This window comes from Planococcus citri, chromosome 3 (assembly GCF_950023065.1).
Source record: "Planococcus citri chromosome 3, ihPlaCitr1.1, whole genome shotgun sequence".
Taxonomy (NCBI): domain Eukaryota; kingdom Metazoa; phylum Arthropoda; class Insecta; order Hemiptera; family Pseudococcidae; genus Planococcus; species Planococcus citri.
Window position 1 is genome coordinate 27,576,503 of NC_088679.1, and position 14,181 is coordinate 27,590,683.

The window sequence follows — 14,181 nt, forward strand, 5'->3', positions numbered from 1 at the left end:
TCATTTCATTTCAGTTTCATTTCAAATTCAGTTCCACTTTTTTGGTATCACATTCGTAAGACTAAGATTTTGGAAATTTATTCAAAAAATCAAAAAAATGAACTAGGTACCTATCGAAATGCGAAAACCAGTCTTGCTTTTTTTAGTTTCAGTTTTCTAGATAAATCTATGACTATTGACTATGATGAATGCTTGTTTTGTACCTTGTACCAAGTTGTTTTCATGTCTCAAACCTCAAACTCAAAGAACTGCTCTACGACTCTACGTCTACTCATTACAACTGAACTGGCCCAATCCTGCTTCATTTTATAGTAACAGTACCTACCTAACTAAATAAGTTTTTTATTCCAAGTTCTCATGAAACGTCATACCTAGAAACTAGATGAGTAGATCACCATCAACTATCAAGTATCAATATCGACTTTGGGACTTTGTCTTTGTCCCTTTCTCGGTTTCTCCCATTCCCCAATTTACTGTTGCTATGCTATAAGAAACTAAGAGAGTCAGAAAGATCCTGATTGCAGAAAAATTGTAACTAGTATAATTTCTATTTCTAATTCTAACACTTTTTGATCTAAAAATCTCACCTCAAATTTTAAAAAAAAATGTGAATTAAATATGGTTGTATTATGCAACCAAGTGTGCCTATCATTTTAGAGGTAATTTTCTGAAAACCTTTCATGATGTGTAATAATTTTATAAAAACAAAGGTAAAATTCCTGCTCGAATAGAGTGAGAGCGAACACTTTTTGAAAAATTAGGTCCCACCAAAAATGATAAAAAGGCCATTTTTGCATGTTTTATTTCAAATTTTTACTCGCGAGTGGCAATGGCCCCCTTCACCCTTCCCCCCGGATATGCCACCGTCTCTTGCCCACCTAGTGAAAATTTCTTTAAAAATGGCCTGCTGAACGACCGACGACCGCCGGTGTTGTGATTGTGAAATTATTGCATTTTAATCGTTTTTGTTTAATTAGGTACTCAAAAAGTTCAGCGAGCACATAGGTTTTTTAGAAGTGAAAAATAATCTATTATTTCACACTACTCACAAGTCGACCGTAAACGTGTCAATCAATTCTCCATTATTTCTTGAGAAGTTAATTTAAATAATTTAAACAAATACTCTTGCACTTGGCTATATGTAGGTACGCAGAAGAATGGATTAAAAATTTCCAAGTGGAGAATTGCAGAAGTTTGATTTGTTTTACTCAAAATCCATCTACAGGACCCTGACCCTATATTTTTTTTATACCATAACTACATAATAAGGAAATTTTATCTTCTTTCCATTGATACCTACATAATTATAATTTTTTTAAGGATCGGAATACGCAATCCTTCTTATAGAAAAAGAACTTTGTGTTGAAAACTGCTTAGCCTACATCACAAAAAACGAACGCCATTCCAAATGTATGTATGTAGGTATGTCTAGGAGCGGGAAGGATAGAGGATAGAGGGTCAGGAATGTTTTTCAAATTGTGGAAAATTTTTTCAAAAAGTGGATTTTTCATCATTGTAACATTTCGAAGCATTAACTTTGAAATCTCAAGTTTCGTTAAGAGTAAAATTACACCTCTTCGACGAATGAAAAACGATTTTCATCTCTTCATTGAGTCTCGCTTCATCTCTAAAAACGACTGGAACATCAAAGAACCATGAGAAATATACTACCGAATGTTAGCGTTGAATGACCTCCACTTACTTGTTAAATTCTTTTGATAACATAATTTAACTATCGTAGACTCAAGTCTCACGTACATTTTGCCTAATTGAATTAAACTGGACGAATAAAATTTTAATAAATCTTCAGTCGCTAACTATTTTGAACGAAAATCGAAAAAAAAATGGAAAATCACGACGGATACATTATAAAAAATATTTTATTAAAAAGTTAATCTATGAACATTACGAGTATGTATTTTAGCAGTCAGTGTATAGTTTTAAGAAATGTGTTAGTACAATCGAATAATAATTTACAACAAAAATATTAAAAGATAAAAAAACGTACAAGATCTATGTTTTAGCTCTGTAAAATGATACAAATAATGTTGAACACATTAAAATTACTGTAAACACATATATGTACTTAATGAACTACATTCGTATAAACTTGTCGATAATAATGTTTATAAAATACATATGGGATGGGTAAAACGTAAAAAAATAATAATAAATTGAACAATTAAATAAAATGTTCTAGAAAAATGAAAAAAAAAAATGTTGTCAAAAAAAAACTTTTAAAAATCACAGCTACGAAAATTTGTAGAAAAAAATAAATAAAAATCGATACGTACGTCACGAGAGTACTATTTTTTTTCCGTCAAGACAAAAATGATACTATACAATATAATGTAAAATTTGATGAAGCGAATATACATTTTCAAATATTTACAAATATAACAATAGGAAACATTTAGCAACAATTTACAGTAATAAAATACAAAAATACTATGCCGTAATGTTCTTATTAATTGTACCTTTTTTTAAACGTATTTAAAAACGATTAGTAAAAAAAAGAGAAAAAGGCACGAAGTTTCTGTTTATTATAAAAACGTTACACTGACTTACATGTTTTCAATGTTTTGATAAATTTAATGGAGCATCTGAAACGAGAAAAAGAGAAAAAACAATTACACTAATGAAAATTTCAGTATACAAAATTATTCGAGAAGGAAATAACTTACCATTTCCATTTTCCGTAACTGAGTAACTTTGGAAAGAAGAATGGGCAACGGGTACGTACGGTGAAAGGCTTATCGGTGGATACGATGATACGCTGGCCGCCGGATAAACAGATTGCCTAGGAAGACTAGATACGGAAGGCATTGACCACACAGAAGGATCGCGATATGTCGACGAAAAAGCGCTGTAATAAGGAGGATGATTGGACATCGGAGGCGAAGTGAGAAATGGTTGAGTAGAATGATGTAAATATGTAGGCGGAATATACGAAGGAATGGGCTGAGGATAAAGTACATTTTTAGGATACGGCGGTGAAAGGGAGGCAGATATTGGAGTAGAGCAATGACTGGGACGAGAGGAAGCGATTCGAATATCAGCGCTGGATGGCGATTCGGCGGTAAATGAGGGTTTCGATTCGGATGACGACTCGTTTGGAGACTTTAATAAATTGCGTAAAAAAGAAGGTTCCTCGTCTCTCGACAGGATCGAAGTAATACTGTGATTATTTGCAGGTTTACTAGAAATGGCAGTGACCGATGCATTAGCAACAGGACTCGAAACGCTCCCGGATAATATGCTCACAGCGCTGGCCGAGACGCTTGAAGCAACGGTTCGAGCTTGATGCTTCTTACTGGTGTTACCCATCTCTTCTAATGATACTTTTTCGAATTCTTTGAGAATTCGTTTGCGAGGCGATACGATGCCGGGATCTGTGCGACACGAACTGGTCGCGTTTTCGTAACTTCTACGCTCTGATAATTTTTGAATTACATCGATTAATTTTCTCTTTATACTCGAGCCGAATTTACGCGACGAACTATCCTCCTTGAATATTTCATCCGATTCGATTTTCACCAGATCGTAAGGTCTTCGCCTTTTACGACGGATCGCTAACGATGAAAATCTCATTTTACGTTTACGGGCAACCCATGAGAATTCTAATCCACGATTTACATTTTTTCTAGGTACCGTTTGCTTCCAGAAATGGTCTCGCTGCCATGGAGAAGACTGAATCGATGAATTATCATCAGAAACTGAAATCATTTCCAAAATAATTAGAATTCACGTATCATAGCGAGAATCGACCTATAACGTCGAAGCTTCACTTACCACTTAATGAGGTAGAACTTTCTTGACGCGGAGTGCAATGGCCAGTTGGAGGCCAAAATGTGGAATTTTTTGACACTGGTATCCAGAACATCCTTTCTCCATTTTTATGATGCCAAAGTTCCAGAATAACTTTGCCATCTGTGAAAATAATCAACACATTAGGAATATTTCCCATTGGCACATCGATTTCACTCACAAATAGGCAAATTACCTACCTTTAAAAAACTTAAATCTCCCTGAACCAGGTCCATTGGGAGCGTAATCATTCTCAGAAGGTGTAGTAGTCGAAGGCGTTGTAGGTGGGCTCAATATACCATTCGAATGCGAAGCGTCATTGATTTCGGATTTTATTTCTGTTTTTATCTCGGTTTTTATTTCAGTAGCCGGTATAGATGCCCCGTTCACATCTTTCGTTTCCACAGTACCGACGCATGGTGCACTTACAACCTCTCTATCTTGTATACGCATAGTTTGGCATCATATTTAAATCAATTCCAATTCAAGGCTCACATCTGCAAACAGAAACAAAATTAATTTCAGTAATACTCGACTTACTTCAAAATAACACTATAAAACACTCGAACAACGACCCGATCGCGTACATTACAGCAAAAATTCATTATCATATCCCATCTAAAAGTCGAATGAAAATAACCTACCGATCTCACACGACAACAAAAACACATCATGATTTAGAACATATAAAGCGATCGGAAATCCGTAATGGAACGTTTGTACATGGAAATCGCCGAAAACCTATGCGATTAGTAGCAATCGTTCGATTACAAATTAATTTTTAACAGGTAAATTCAAAACATCTGTTTAGTCACAACTATGTATTCAAGTTACGAAGCATCAAAACTTAAGATATTACATTTCACTCAGATAAGACCAGCAATGAGATTTATGTAGAAATGTTTAATCGCTAACGATGCTATAATATTGTCGAGCTCTTAAGTCGAAGACAGTGTTCGAATATTCGCAAATTTATTAATTTTACCACAAATACGCGTGCTTTCACTGATAAGAAGAAAGATCATAATGAAGCAGCTCCGATTATTTCATTAATGAAACACTACGAATCTTGAGAATTCAGTCGAATTAATCAATGAAACCGAGTTGTATCACCTCACGAAATGACCCGATTTAAAAATAATCAACTTGTCTGTTGTTATTGAATTAATAAACACGAACGAACTCATTTTCCATCATTTTTTATTTTATTAAAAACAAAATATAAAAGATTCCAACATAAAATAATCTATGTAAAATGACTCTGCGGCACAAAGCACAGAATAAAGGTATAAGAAGAGAATCGAATGGATAAGTTAAAGTTCTAGATAAGGGAAGTATACGCATACGCCATATTGGTTCTAACCAACGGATGTGAAGTTATGAACATACAATCTTACGTGTAAAAAATGCAATTTTTTCGATTGTTCGCGGGTTTGGGTGAATTTTTATGTAGTTTCGAACTAAAGACAATGAAATTTCCTATCGATTGGTGTTAAATTTTTGTCATTTCGCGAAAAATTGACGATTTTATGAATACTTATATTACCCAATTTTTTCATATACTACATAAATGTCAACTTTAAACTAAAAATACTCGAAATCTTCAGGGAACACACAGGTATTTTAATATAGCAAAATGATCGTAATTTCATCGTCTTTAAAATGAGTGTTTATCGAAAGCTCTACGTGCAACCGTTCAAAAGTTGTAGTAGTTTGAAGTTGCAAAAACAAGGCAAAAACCAATCGCGGATGGTAAGTAATTAAGTATTGAACTTTTGAAGTTGAACTAGAATTACTAACAATTTTCAACGAACACATAGGTATATTATTACAGCAAAACGTTCGTTATTTCATCCTTTTTAAAATGGGTCTTTACCGAAAGGGCCTAGTCTACTTACTAACTTAAGAAACTTGAAATTAATTTTGTCGTTTAAAAAGTGTTGTACCTATACCTAGGCAGACATCAAGTTTCAATTTCAAAATCAAAACATCAAAGTTCAAACCCCGAGTATGACCCGACGACCCGTTTCATTTCGATCCACCTTCATTTTTAAAGATTTCTCGTTGTTATAAGAAGGTCAGAAACATCTTTTTTTATTTGCCCAGGGGTTGAAACTGTTAAAAAACCAAAAACCAAAAATGAAGGAAAACCAAATATAAATCTGTTTTGTGCAAAACTCAAAACCAAAAATAAAAAATATTTGGTCAAAACAGTTAACCAAAAAACCAAATATAAAATAAGAAACAGTTGTGAACCAAAACTCAAAACCAGAAAATATTAAAATATAATCCTTGCTGGTTTTTGGTTTTTTCTGTTTTTTTTTCATTTTTTTTTTATTTTGCAGAATTGATTGATCATCAAAATGAAAAAAATCCAAGTTTTGTTTTTTAAAAAATTTTAATGTTTTTTTTTCGTCAGCATTAGGTAAATTTGAAAATAAATGTGAATTTGATGTTGTTTTCATTCGCAGGTACCTATCGATCGTGAAAATCAAAATTCAAAAAAAAAACTGAATTTGGAATGATTTTCATTTTATTTGCAGAATTGAAAATTGAAATTGAGCATTAAAATTTAAATTGAAAAAAAAATCGAAGTTTTGTGTTATTTATACAAAAGTTAAAATGTTCTTTTCGTCATTCAATTGGAAAATAAATAAAAATAAATCGGAATTTCACGTTGCTATTATAATTTGAAGGTAATTATCAATTGTGAAAATTGAAAAAAAAGCTAAATTTGGAATGGTTTTCTTTATTTATTAATCATCCAAATGAAAAAAATTGAATTGTCTTCTGTTTTTGTTTTTTCTTTGTATGTTGATAAAAGAAAAGTATTTCAACGCTAAATACTTTTACTTTTCAAAAAAAAAACACAACAGGATGTTGTCCCAGTTCACTTCAGATGCAGTTGAGTTGTCCAAAATAATAGAAAATAAATAATATAATGATATAGGTATAAATACAATGGTTGTCCGACCTCACCTCATTTTCAGGGTGATTCAGACAAATTTCATTTTTCAACTAGGAAAAAATTAATATTAAATAGCTCATAAGCTCAAAAACTTCACCGAAAATTTGTTTGAAAATCACCACTTGTAGACAAGTTCTGGGTCCTAGGTCGTCAAAATGAGCCATCCCCCACGGCCCACACCACAATTATTCTATCATAATAAGTTAAAAAGTGAAGTAAGAGCCAAGAAGTTTTGATTTGAAATTTGAAAAACATTGGACTTCACCTCATTTGCCAGTATTAAGTGTACTTATGTAACGTTTTGCGTGTTTATTAGTAGAATAGATGAATAGAAACGAATACAATTAGTCAATTATACTAATGTCTAATACTAATACTAAACTTCCCAGAATTCAGCAGCATAATGCCTTGAGTGGTAAAAAAAAAAAAAAAAATGAAAAATGAAAACTGAAACCAAAAACTCAAAAAACCAAATACAAGTATGGAAAAACTGAAAACCAAAAACCAAAGAACCAATTATCAAAAGGTAAAAACTCAACTGAAACCAAAAACCAAAAATCAATTTTTAAACAGTTTCAACGTTTTTTATTTCAGAAAAATTGTAAGTAGTTTCTATTTTTCAAGTTTTTGAATTTTGATCTAAAAAAACTTACTCTACGTAAACAAAATGATAAAAACTACAGCTGAACAAAACGTTCAAATTGAATGGAGATAGACCTAAGCCCTTTGTTTTTCTGCGACAAGTGTTTCGGAAACCTAATTTGAACTACCTAGACCTTCCCAATGAGCCATGAGCCTATCCCCATTCCCAAAATTCATTCCTATAACTGCATAATATGGCGTTCCAATCTGTAAACATACGAAGTCACCGAAATCGTACGTTATTCATTGTTTGAAAACACCGTATTGTTGCATTAAAAAAAATTAACTATGGCCGTCTAATAACCAAAAAATCTTATGATTCCGGCCGGGATCGAACCGGCGACCTTCTGCGTGTAAAGCAGATGTGATAACCACTACACCACGGAACCACGTGCCGAGATGAGCCGTTAACGCACTACTCCAACACAGAGAAATCTAAATTCTTAATAACTTCTTGTTTTCTTAATTAAATTATCAATTAATCGCATGTACAGCGATAAATCAACATATTTCATTATAAAACCCCAATATCAATTGTAATTCAGTATAAAATTCACAATTATAGCTAAACTGTACTTAACAAAGAACTAGATCTATGTGTGGCTTTGCATTCGTGTATTTTTCTTAACTTTCGTTGATCGAATCCTCTCTTACCTATTGCTTGAAAACACAAATTATTGTTTTTTTGAATTTCTGAAATGCCAAAACACATGGGGTTGGGAATCGTAGAATCATCCACTCGTAAATTAAGGCACCAAACATGGAAATCAATCGATTTTGAAGGTCTACTAGGTGCTTAGTACTCTACTTCTTAACACGGTTTACCTATCATGTTTGACCGTAGGGTTGAGGTAGAAAAATGTTTTAAAAAATGTATTTAAGTACCTATAATTATTTTAGGTGTCAATTGTCAAGACGATTTGAACAAAAATGAAAAAAATACCATGTATATTTATGAACTTGACAAATCAATTGGAAATTTTTTTGTCCATCGACCTAAATGATCATAAAAATACGAGGACGTTCAAACTTGTTTTTAGAGACTAGAAAAAAATCATCATACGTTAGAAGAGAAGTAAATAACACCACACAAATCGAGTGCAAGTGCAACCACTTGTAGGAAATTCTGCAATTAGCTTTTAGGAATTCCTTATTAGATTCGGTTTATCTGTCTCACATTGTGTGATAATTATTTTGGATTTTTTAAAAAAATTCCTAATAAATTTTATCATTTAATTAGATAAATAATAGCTCTTCTGGCTTCTGAGCTTTTGACAGTTCTGACTCATTTCATTAATTAAAAAATAGTACCTACCTCTTGAAAAAGTACTGATTTGTGTATACTTATTCTTATTCAGATATAGACCCTGGTCGACCCTTTTGGATGGGGAGGGGGTACGTATCGAAAAATTTGTCGAGTGAAACTCGAATAAGTATACATAGCTGGATCGAGAGCTAAAGCGTTCAAAAATCAATCATTCGAGAAGTAAGAACATTATTTTTAATGATCAGAAAACGGAAAAGTCAAATTTTTCATATTTTGATATTTTAAAAAAGGCTATAGGTGGATACTGGATAAGTATGGTGAATTTGCTCCCGAGAGCTTCAGGGTTGGTATTTGCATGGAAGGTGGGTACCCTTGAGCACCTTCGGTCAGGAATGTTTCAGACCCCCAGACCCCCCCCCCGTTTTTGAGAAACCCGCCTTTTCTGAAATTACCTACAATAAAAAAATTTTTCTCACCCCCATGTGAACCGATTTTTTCAATTTTTTGGTATGATGTAAACATCCATAAGAGGTATCATTACAAAAAATTTCAACCGCCTCCCCTCATATTTCCCCCCCCCCCAAAATGGCGTTTTTTAGTTTTGTTTGCCTGTTTTAGTAATGATCATGATTCGGCACAAAAATGCAAATATCATTTTTAAATGTGTTTTTAACCCCTAAAAAACATATATTTTTTTCAAAAAAAAATTTTTGGTGGGCCGTGGTCAAAAATTGAAAAAACCAACAGAGGGGGGTTGAAAATGGATTCTGGTGTAAATTATTGTTTTTGGTAAACGAGGTGTCGTTTCCATATGAATCGAACCCTCCGAACACGAATGTGAAGTCCAATTTTGTCCTACCCTCATCCACACCCCTCCAGGGCCTCTGCCCCCACTTCAATTTTCACTATATTGAAAGTTGAGATATTTTCATAATGTTGATGTCGTTTCCATATGAATCGAACACCCCGAACACGAATATGACGTCCAATATAGCTCTTTCCTCATCCATCTCCTTCCAAGCTACAGTCAGCTCGTCAATTTTTACTATTTAAAATGCGTAAACCTATTTTCATAATGTTGGTGTTATTTTGGCACGAATGGAAACCTCGAAGCTTGAATGTTAAAGTTTGAACCTTGCGTTAGTCTTTTTTTTACTTCGTTGAGTTTTCAACCTTTGCGAAACATACTTTTAAAAGTAATAACAATCCAAGTAATTATTGGTAGAAGATTGCTCGGAGTTGGTAAAAAAATTCTTTGTTCAGGTGGGGGAGGAGACACTGTAGGGGTGTGGATGAGGGTAATATAAAATTGGACGTTATATTCGTGTTTGGGGTGTTCGATTCATATGGAAACGACACCAACATTATGAAAAAATACCTGAACTTTCAATATAGTGAGAATTGAGTTGGGGGCAGAGGCACTGGAGGGGTGTGGTTGCGGGTAGCATAAAATTGGACTTCATATTCGTGTTCGGGGGGTTCGATTCATATGGAAACGACACCTCGTTTACCAAAAACAATAATTTACACCAGAATCCATTTTCAACCCCCCTCTGTTGGTTTTTTCAATTTTTGACCACGGCCCACCAAAAATTTTTTTTTGAAAAAAAATTATGTTTTTTTGGGGTTAAAAACACATTTAAAAATGCTATTCGCATTTTTGTGCCGAATCGTGATCATTGCTAAAACAAGCAAACAAAACTAAAAAACGCCATTTTGAGGGGGAAATATGAGGGGAGGGGGTTGAAATTTTTTGTAATGATACCTCTTATGGATGTTTACAACATACCAAAAAATTGAAAAAATCGGTTCACATGGGGCTGAGAAATTTTTTTTTATTGTAATTTCAGGAAAGGGGGGTTTCTCAAAAACGGGGGACGGGGGGGTCTGGGGGTCTGAAACATTCCTGACCGAAGGTGCTCAAGGGTACCCACCTTCCATGCAAATATCAACCCTGAAGCTCTCGGGGGCAAATTCACCATACTTATTCACCTATAGCCTTTGAACAAAAATTTTTCAAGAACAGCTTGAAAAAAATGGAAAACAAGAGATTTTTCAAAAACTTTATATGCACCTAAATTCTTTACGAATCAAAATATTTTTTTAAATCGATAAGCCCATTTTTTCTGGCCTTAACATTTTTGTAAATTTGAAACAGTGTTTTCCAGACATTTTAAAAAACCGGGTTGTCTGACGGTCCTGCAACTACATAACTGCAAGTCCTACGAAATTCTGCCTTTTGCCAGTGAGTCCTGCAAGAGTGCAAGTCCTGCAGTTCTCCTGCTTTTCATCACTTTTCATCAAAAAAAACCTGCCTTTTTCAACCAGACTTCAAATTTTGAACTTATTTCTCTTTTTTTTGGAGTTGTGAAAAAGTATTGTTGAAAAAGGCTCATTTGTCGACTTTTTTTTTAGTAAGTAGGTACCTACTTGAATTACAAAATTTTGTCTCACCCACCCCCTCCCTCAACATTGAAAAAATTTCCAAGTGTTTAAGAAATGTCCCGCTGAAGTTATGCTTTTTTCTTTTGAAATTTTGTTAAATTCTTACAATAAAGGTAAGTAGGTAAGTATTGTGATTCCAAAACTTCGTATGAAATGTCTTTTATTGCTCAAAGAATCATCGCTCACATTATCCAATCTTCACACGTGTTGTAATATCAGCATTTAGCACTAATTATTGCGAAGCTCAAAACCAGGTGTAAATAACTCTCTTTTAACAGCGTGTAATTTACACGCCAAAACACAAAGCTTTGATAGAAATTCTACGAAAAATCAAAATACGAATAAGTATTTTCATGCATAAATACCTACTATCATGATGAAGGGTATGAGGAAGATTTCAACTGCACAGACGCGCACCGCCTCATGTGTTTTCGGCGTGCATTTCGAACCGCCAGTGGAAGTTCAGTTACCACGTGAATGCTTTCTAGATTGGTCCTTTCATCATTTACGACAACAGAATTACGTTTCAATTCGCGATCGTATCGTATAATGTGAGATAAAAAAAATTTTCGATTTCGTGTTGTTTATACATATTTAATTTTCATTACGAGTTATCCATAGTTGTAATGAAAAATCTGAAATTTATTAATTGACTGTATCGGAATCGGTGGTTTTCTTATAAGGTAAATCTGTACTTACGTTTCAGTATCGTTCGTTTTACGAATACGATCATGATTGGTGTAAAACTAAAGATGTAATCTTATGTAGCCAGTTGTTGCTAATTTAGCATATTTGTGCCATGCCAAGTTTAGCATCAGGCAAAGTCATTATAGATTTAAAATTTTCGAAAATTTTGGATCTAGAATCAGCCTAATTTTTAGAATAATCCAATTCGTTTTTGGCATTACGATTTTTTTGTAATATTTAATATTGCGGTAGTAGGTAGTGAAGTAATTACTACCGAAGGATTAGTGACCATTTTTGGTAACTTTTTTCCAACAATTCTGATTCATTAATTTTTTTCATAGGTACTTTTACCTAATAGCAGTAATTTCATTCTAAATGTAACTTTTACTTCTAAATTTATTGTTTTCTCGTCGAGTATGTCTTTGATAACAAAAGACTCTATTTTTGCACGTGGTACCTATTCGAAAAAATTGACTTAATTTTTAGCTTACTGCTTAAGTACGTACAGTCCGTGGAAACAGTTGGATTTCAACGTAAACTATCAAAGATTAATAAAAAAAAAAATTAGCATCATTTCTCTGTACTTTCTACAAAAAGTATTGCAATTTTTACTGAAATTGCCAAAATCTTACTTTTTGCTATAAAAATATTGTTGAAAATTCTCGCTTTTACACAAGTTTTGCTGTGCAGCAAAATGGCTAGAAATTGTGTTTTTTTGCAGAAATTTTCAAAAAGTTTCATTTTTTTTTCAAATTCTTCAAAATCTTGTTTGTTTTAAGAAATTTTTCAGAAGCCCATATTCCTTAATTGCTAAAATTGTTGAAGTCTAAAGTCTCATTTTTTACCAAAAAGTTACTAAATAGTCAAACTTCTTGAAACGAAAGCTACATTAAAATGTTTTGATCACGTTTGGTATCTTTTTGGTGACCTTTTTCGAGCTTTTTCAGTTTCTGAAGTCATTAGATGTGTTCTTTTGACGCGGATCTTGGCAGATTTCCGAGAATCTGGATTCTGGCAGATTTAGAATCCACAAGAATCTGCTCCTGCTCGCGGTAGGTATAGCAGCTTTTGAAAATGGATTTTGGATTTTACCTAGAAAAAGAAGACTTGAGGTTTTGAAAGATTGGTGAAATAATCTCAGAAGTGTTAAAAAAAGAGATTTAAAAAAACGTCCAAAATCCAGATTCTCGAAAATCTGCCAAAATTCGTGTAAAAAGAATACATCTATTGTTTTTTGAAAAAAATCTCAAGATTTATCTTGGGATTGCAATATTTTTCATGCATGCTCAATAGCTCAAGACTGCCCTAAAATCTAAAGAACCCCCCCCCCTCCCGAAAAAATTGAAAAATCCCGAGAAAATCTCAAGAATTTTTCTGTTTTTTAAAAATTTGAAAAATGAAGATTTAAATTAGAAGATAATAACCAAAAGTTCCCAGAAAAGTGCTAACTTGGTGAAATTTCCTTGCTTTTTTGGCATTGTATTTTAAAATTGGGGACAAATATTTGTTCATTTTATGTTTTTCAATCAAGCGAGTAAGTAGGTATCGAATTGAGAATTATTTGTCAATTATTCTTGTCAAATGACAATAATAGCCTATAAAGATCAATAATTTTACTTGTTATTTCTTGGGAAGGTTTACCTACTTAATTCTTAACAAATTTTAAAATACTCATAATTGAATAGATGCATCAATTAGGTACTTACTTAAGTAACTTTGTTTCAGTTCAAAACTTCAAAAGTTGGTAGCTGGCATTCTTTTCAGGCATATTTGAAAGAGCTTCGATACCCACGACCAAAAAATCCCTAGAATACCAAGCTTTTTAAAGGACGATCCCACGAATTTTCGAAAGGAGGGGTTGGCAACACCGTGAGTGTGAACTCTGTAGTCTGTAACCTGTTGCTTCTCCCTCCCTTTTTATTGTGGGCCCCAAACGTCCTTACGGTCTCGAAATTGTACATTTCAATATTTTATTTTTATTCTATTTTATCCTAGGAAACACACCAACTCATCTACCTTGATTCTAGCTTTTTGAACATCCAGCAACATTTTATGGAATAATTCATGCAATTCGTCGCTTTTCTGAATTCTCATGGTATTTGAAATTTGACTGACCCTTACCTTGAAAACGAAAACGGGTGTATTAAAATCAAGGTTGGAGGGAATTGAAATAATTGCTGAATTGTGAGTATGGTGCCTTTAGAATAAGACACGTATGTACTTAAAAACTACCTACGTAATAAGTGATTTTCCCATCCCGTGATTTTATCGTCTAGGTGTATGAGAAATTTTTTCATCTTGTGACTATCAGAAAAATAGAGCAGTATTGAGATGAAATATTATGAAAATTGTAATATTATGGTGT

General features: G+C 33.3%; 2 protein-coding genes and 1 non-coding gene across 5 annotated transcripts in view; 1 reads left to right on the forward strand and 2 right to left on the reverse strand.

Annotated features, from left to right (window-relative positions):
- Nucleotides 1-1,862: 1,862 nt before the first annotated feature.
- Nucleotides 1,863-5,066, reverse strand: LOC135839955 (protein hairless-like). Of its 3 annotated transcripts, none has more exons than XM_065356243.1 (5): nt 4,667-5,066; nt 4,008-4,304; nt 3,793-3,930; nt 2,685-3,716; nt 1,863-2,603 (listed from the first exon to the last, which is right to left on the reverse strand). In XM_065356243.1, the coding sequence occupies exons 2-5, from the start codon at nt 4,258-4,260 to the stop codon at nt 2,575-2,577; spliced, it is 1,452 nt and encodes a 483-aa protein (XP_065212315.1). In that variant the 5' UTR covers nt 4,261-4,304; nt 4,667-5,066; the 3' UTR covers nt 1,863-2,574. The 3 variants fall into 3 exon arrangements, with proteins under 3 accessions (XP_065212315.1, XP_065212313.1, XP_065212314.1); XM_065356241.1 differs by having other exon boundaries at nt 4,793-5,065; XM_065356242.1 differs by lacking the exon at nt 4,667-5,066 and adding an exon at nt 4,452-4,660.
- A 2,667-nt stretch (nt 5,067-7,733) lies between these two features.
- TRNAV-UAC (transfer RNA valine (anticodon UAC)) lies at nt 7,734-7,806 on the reverse strand. The gene has a single exon. It is a non-coding gene; the product is annotated as a tRNA-Val (tRNA).
- A 3,772-nt stretch (nt 7,807-11,578) lies between these two features.
- LOC135838338 (cytoglobin-2-like) overlaps nt 11,579-14,181 on the forward strand; it is a 386,622-nt gene continuing 384,019 nt past the window's right edge. The window contains exon 1 of the mRNA XM_065353916.1: nt 11,579-11,812. The gene's annotated coding sequence lies outside the window, so the exon portion shown is untranslated. The remainder of the gene's footprint in view (nt 11,813-14,181) is intronic.

Excerpts from the sequence above, each read along its gene's own strand:
- LOC135839955 (XM_065356243.1), bottom strand. The coding sequence starts at position 4,260 with ATGCGTATACAAGATAGAGAGGTTGTAAGTGCACCATGCGTCGGTACT. Across the intron at positions 3,717-3,792 it reads AAGTTCTACCTCATTAAGTG|TTTCTGATGATAATTCATCG; the intron begins GTAAGTGAAGCT and ends AAATGATTTCAG. Across the intron at positions 2,604-2,684 it reads AGTTACGGAAAATGGAAATG|ATGCTCCATTAAATTTATCA; the intron begins GTAAGTTATTTC and ends TTCTCGTTTCAG.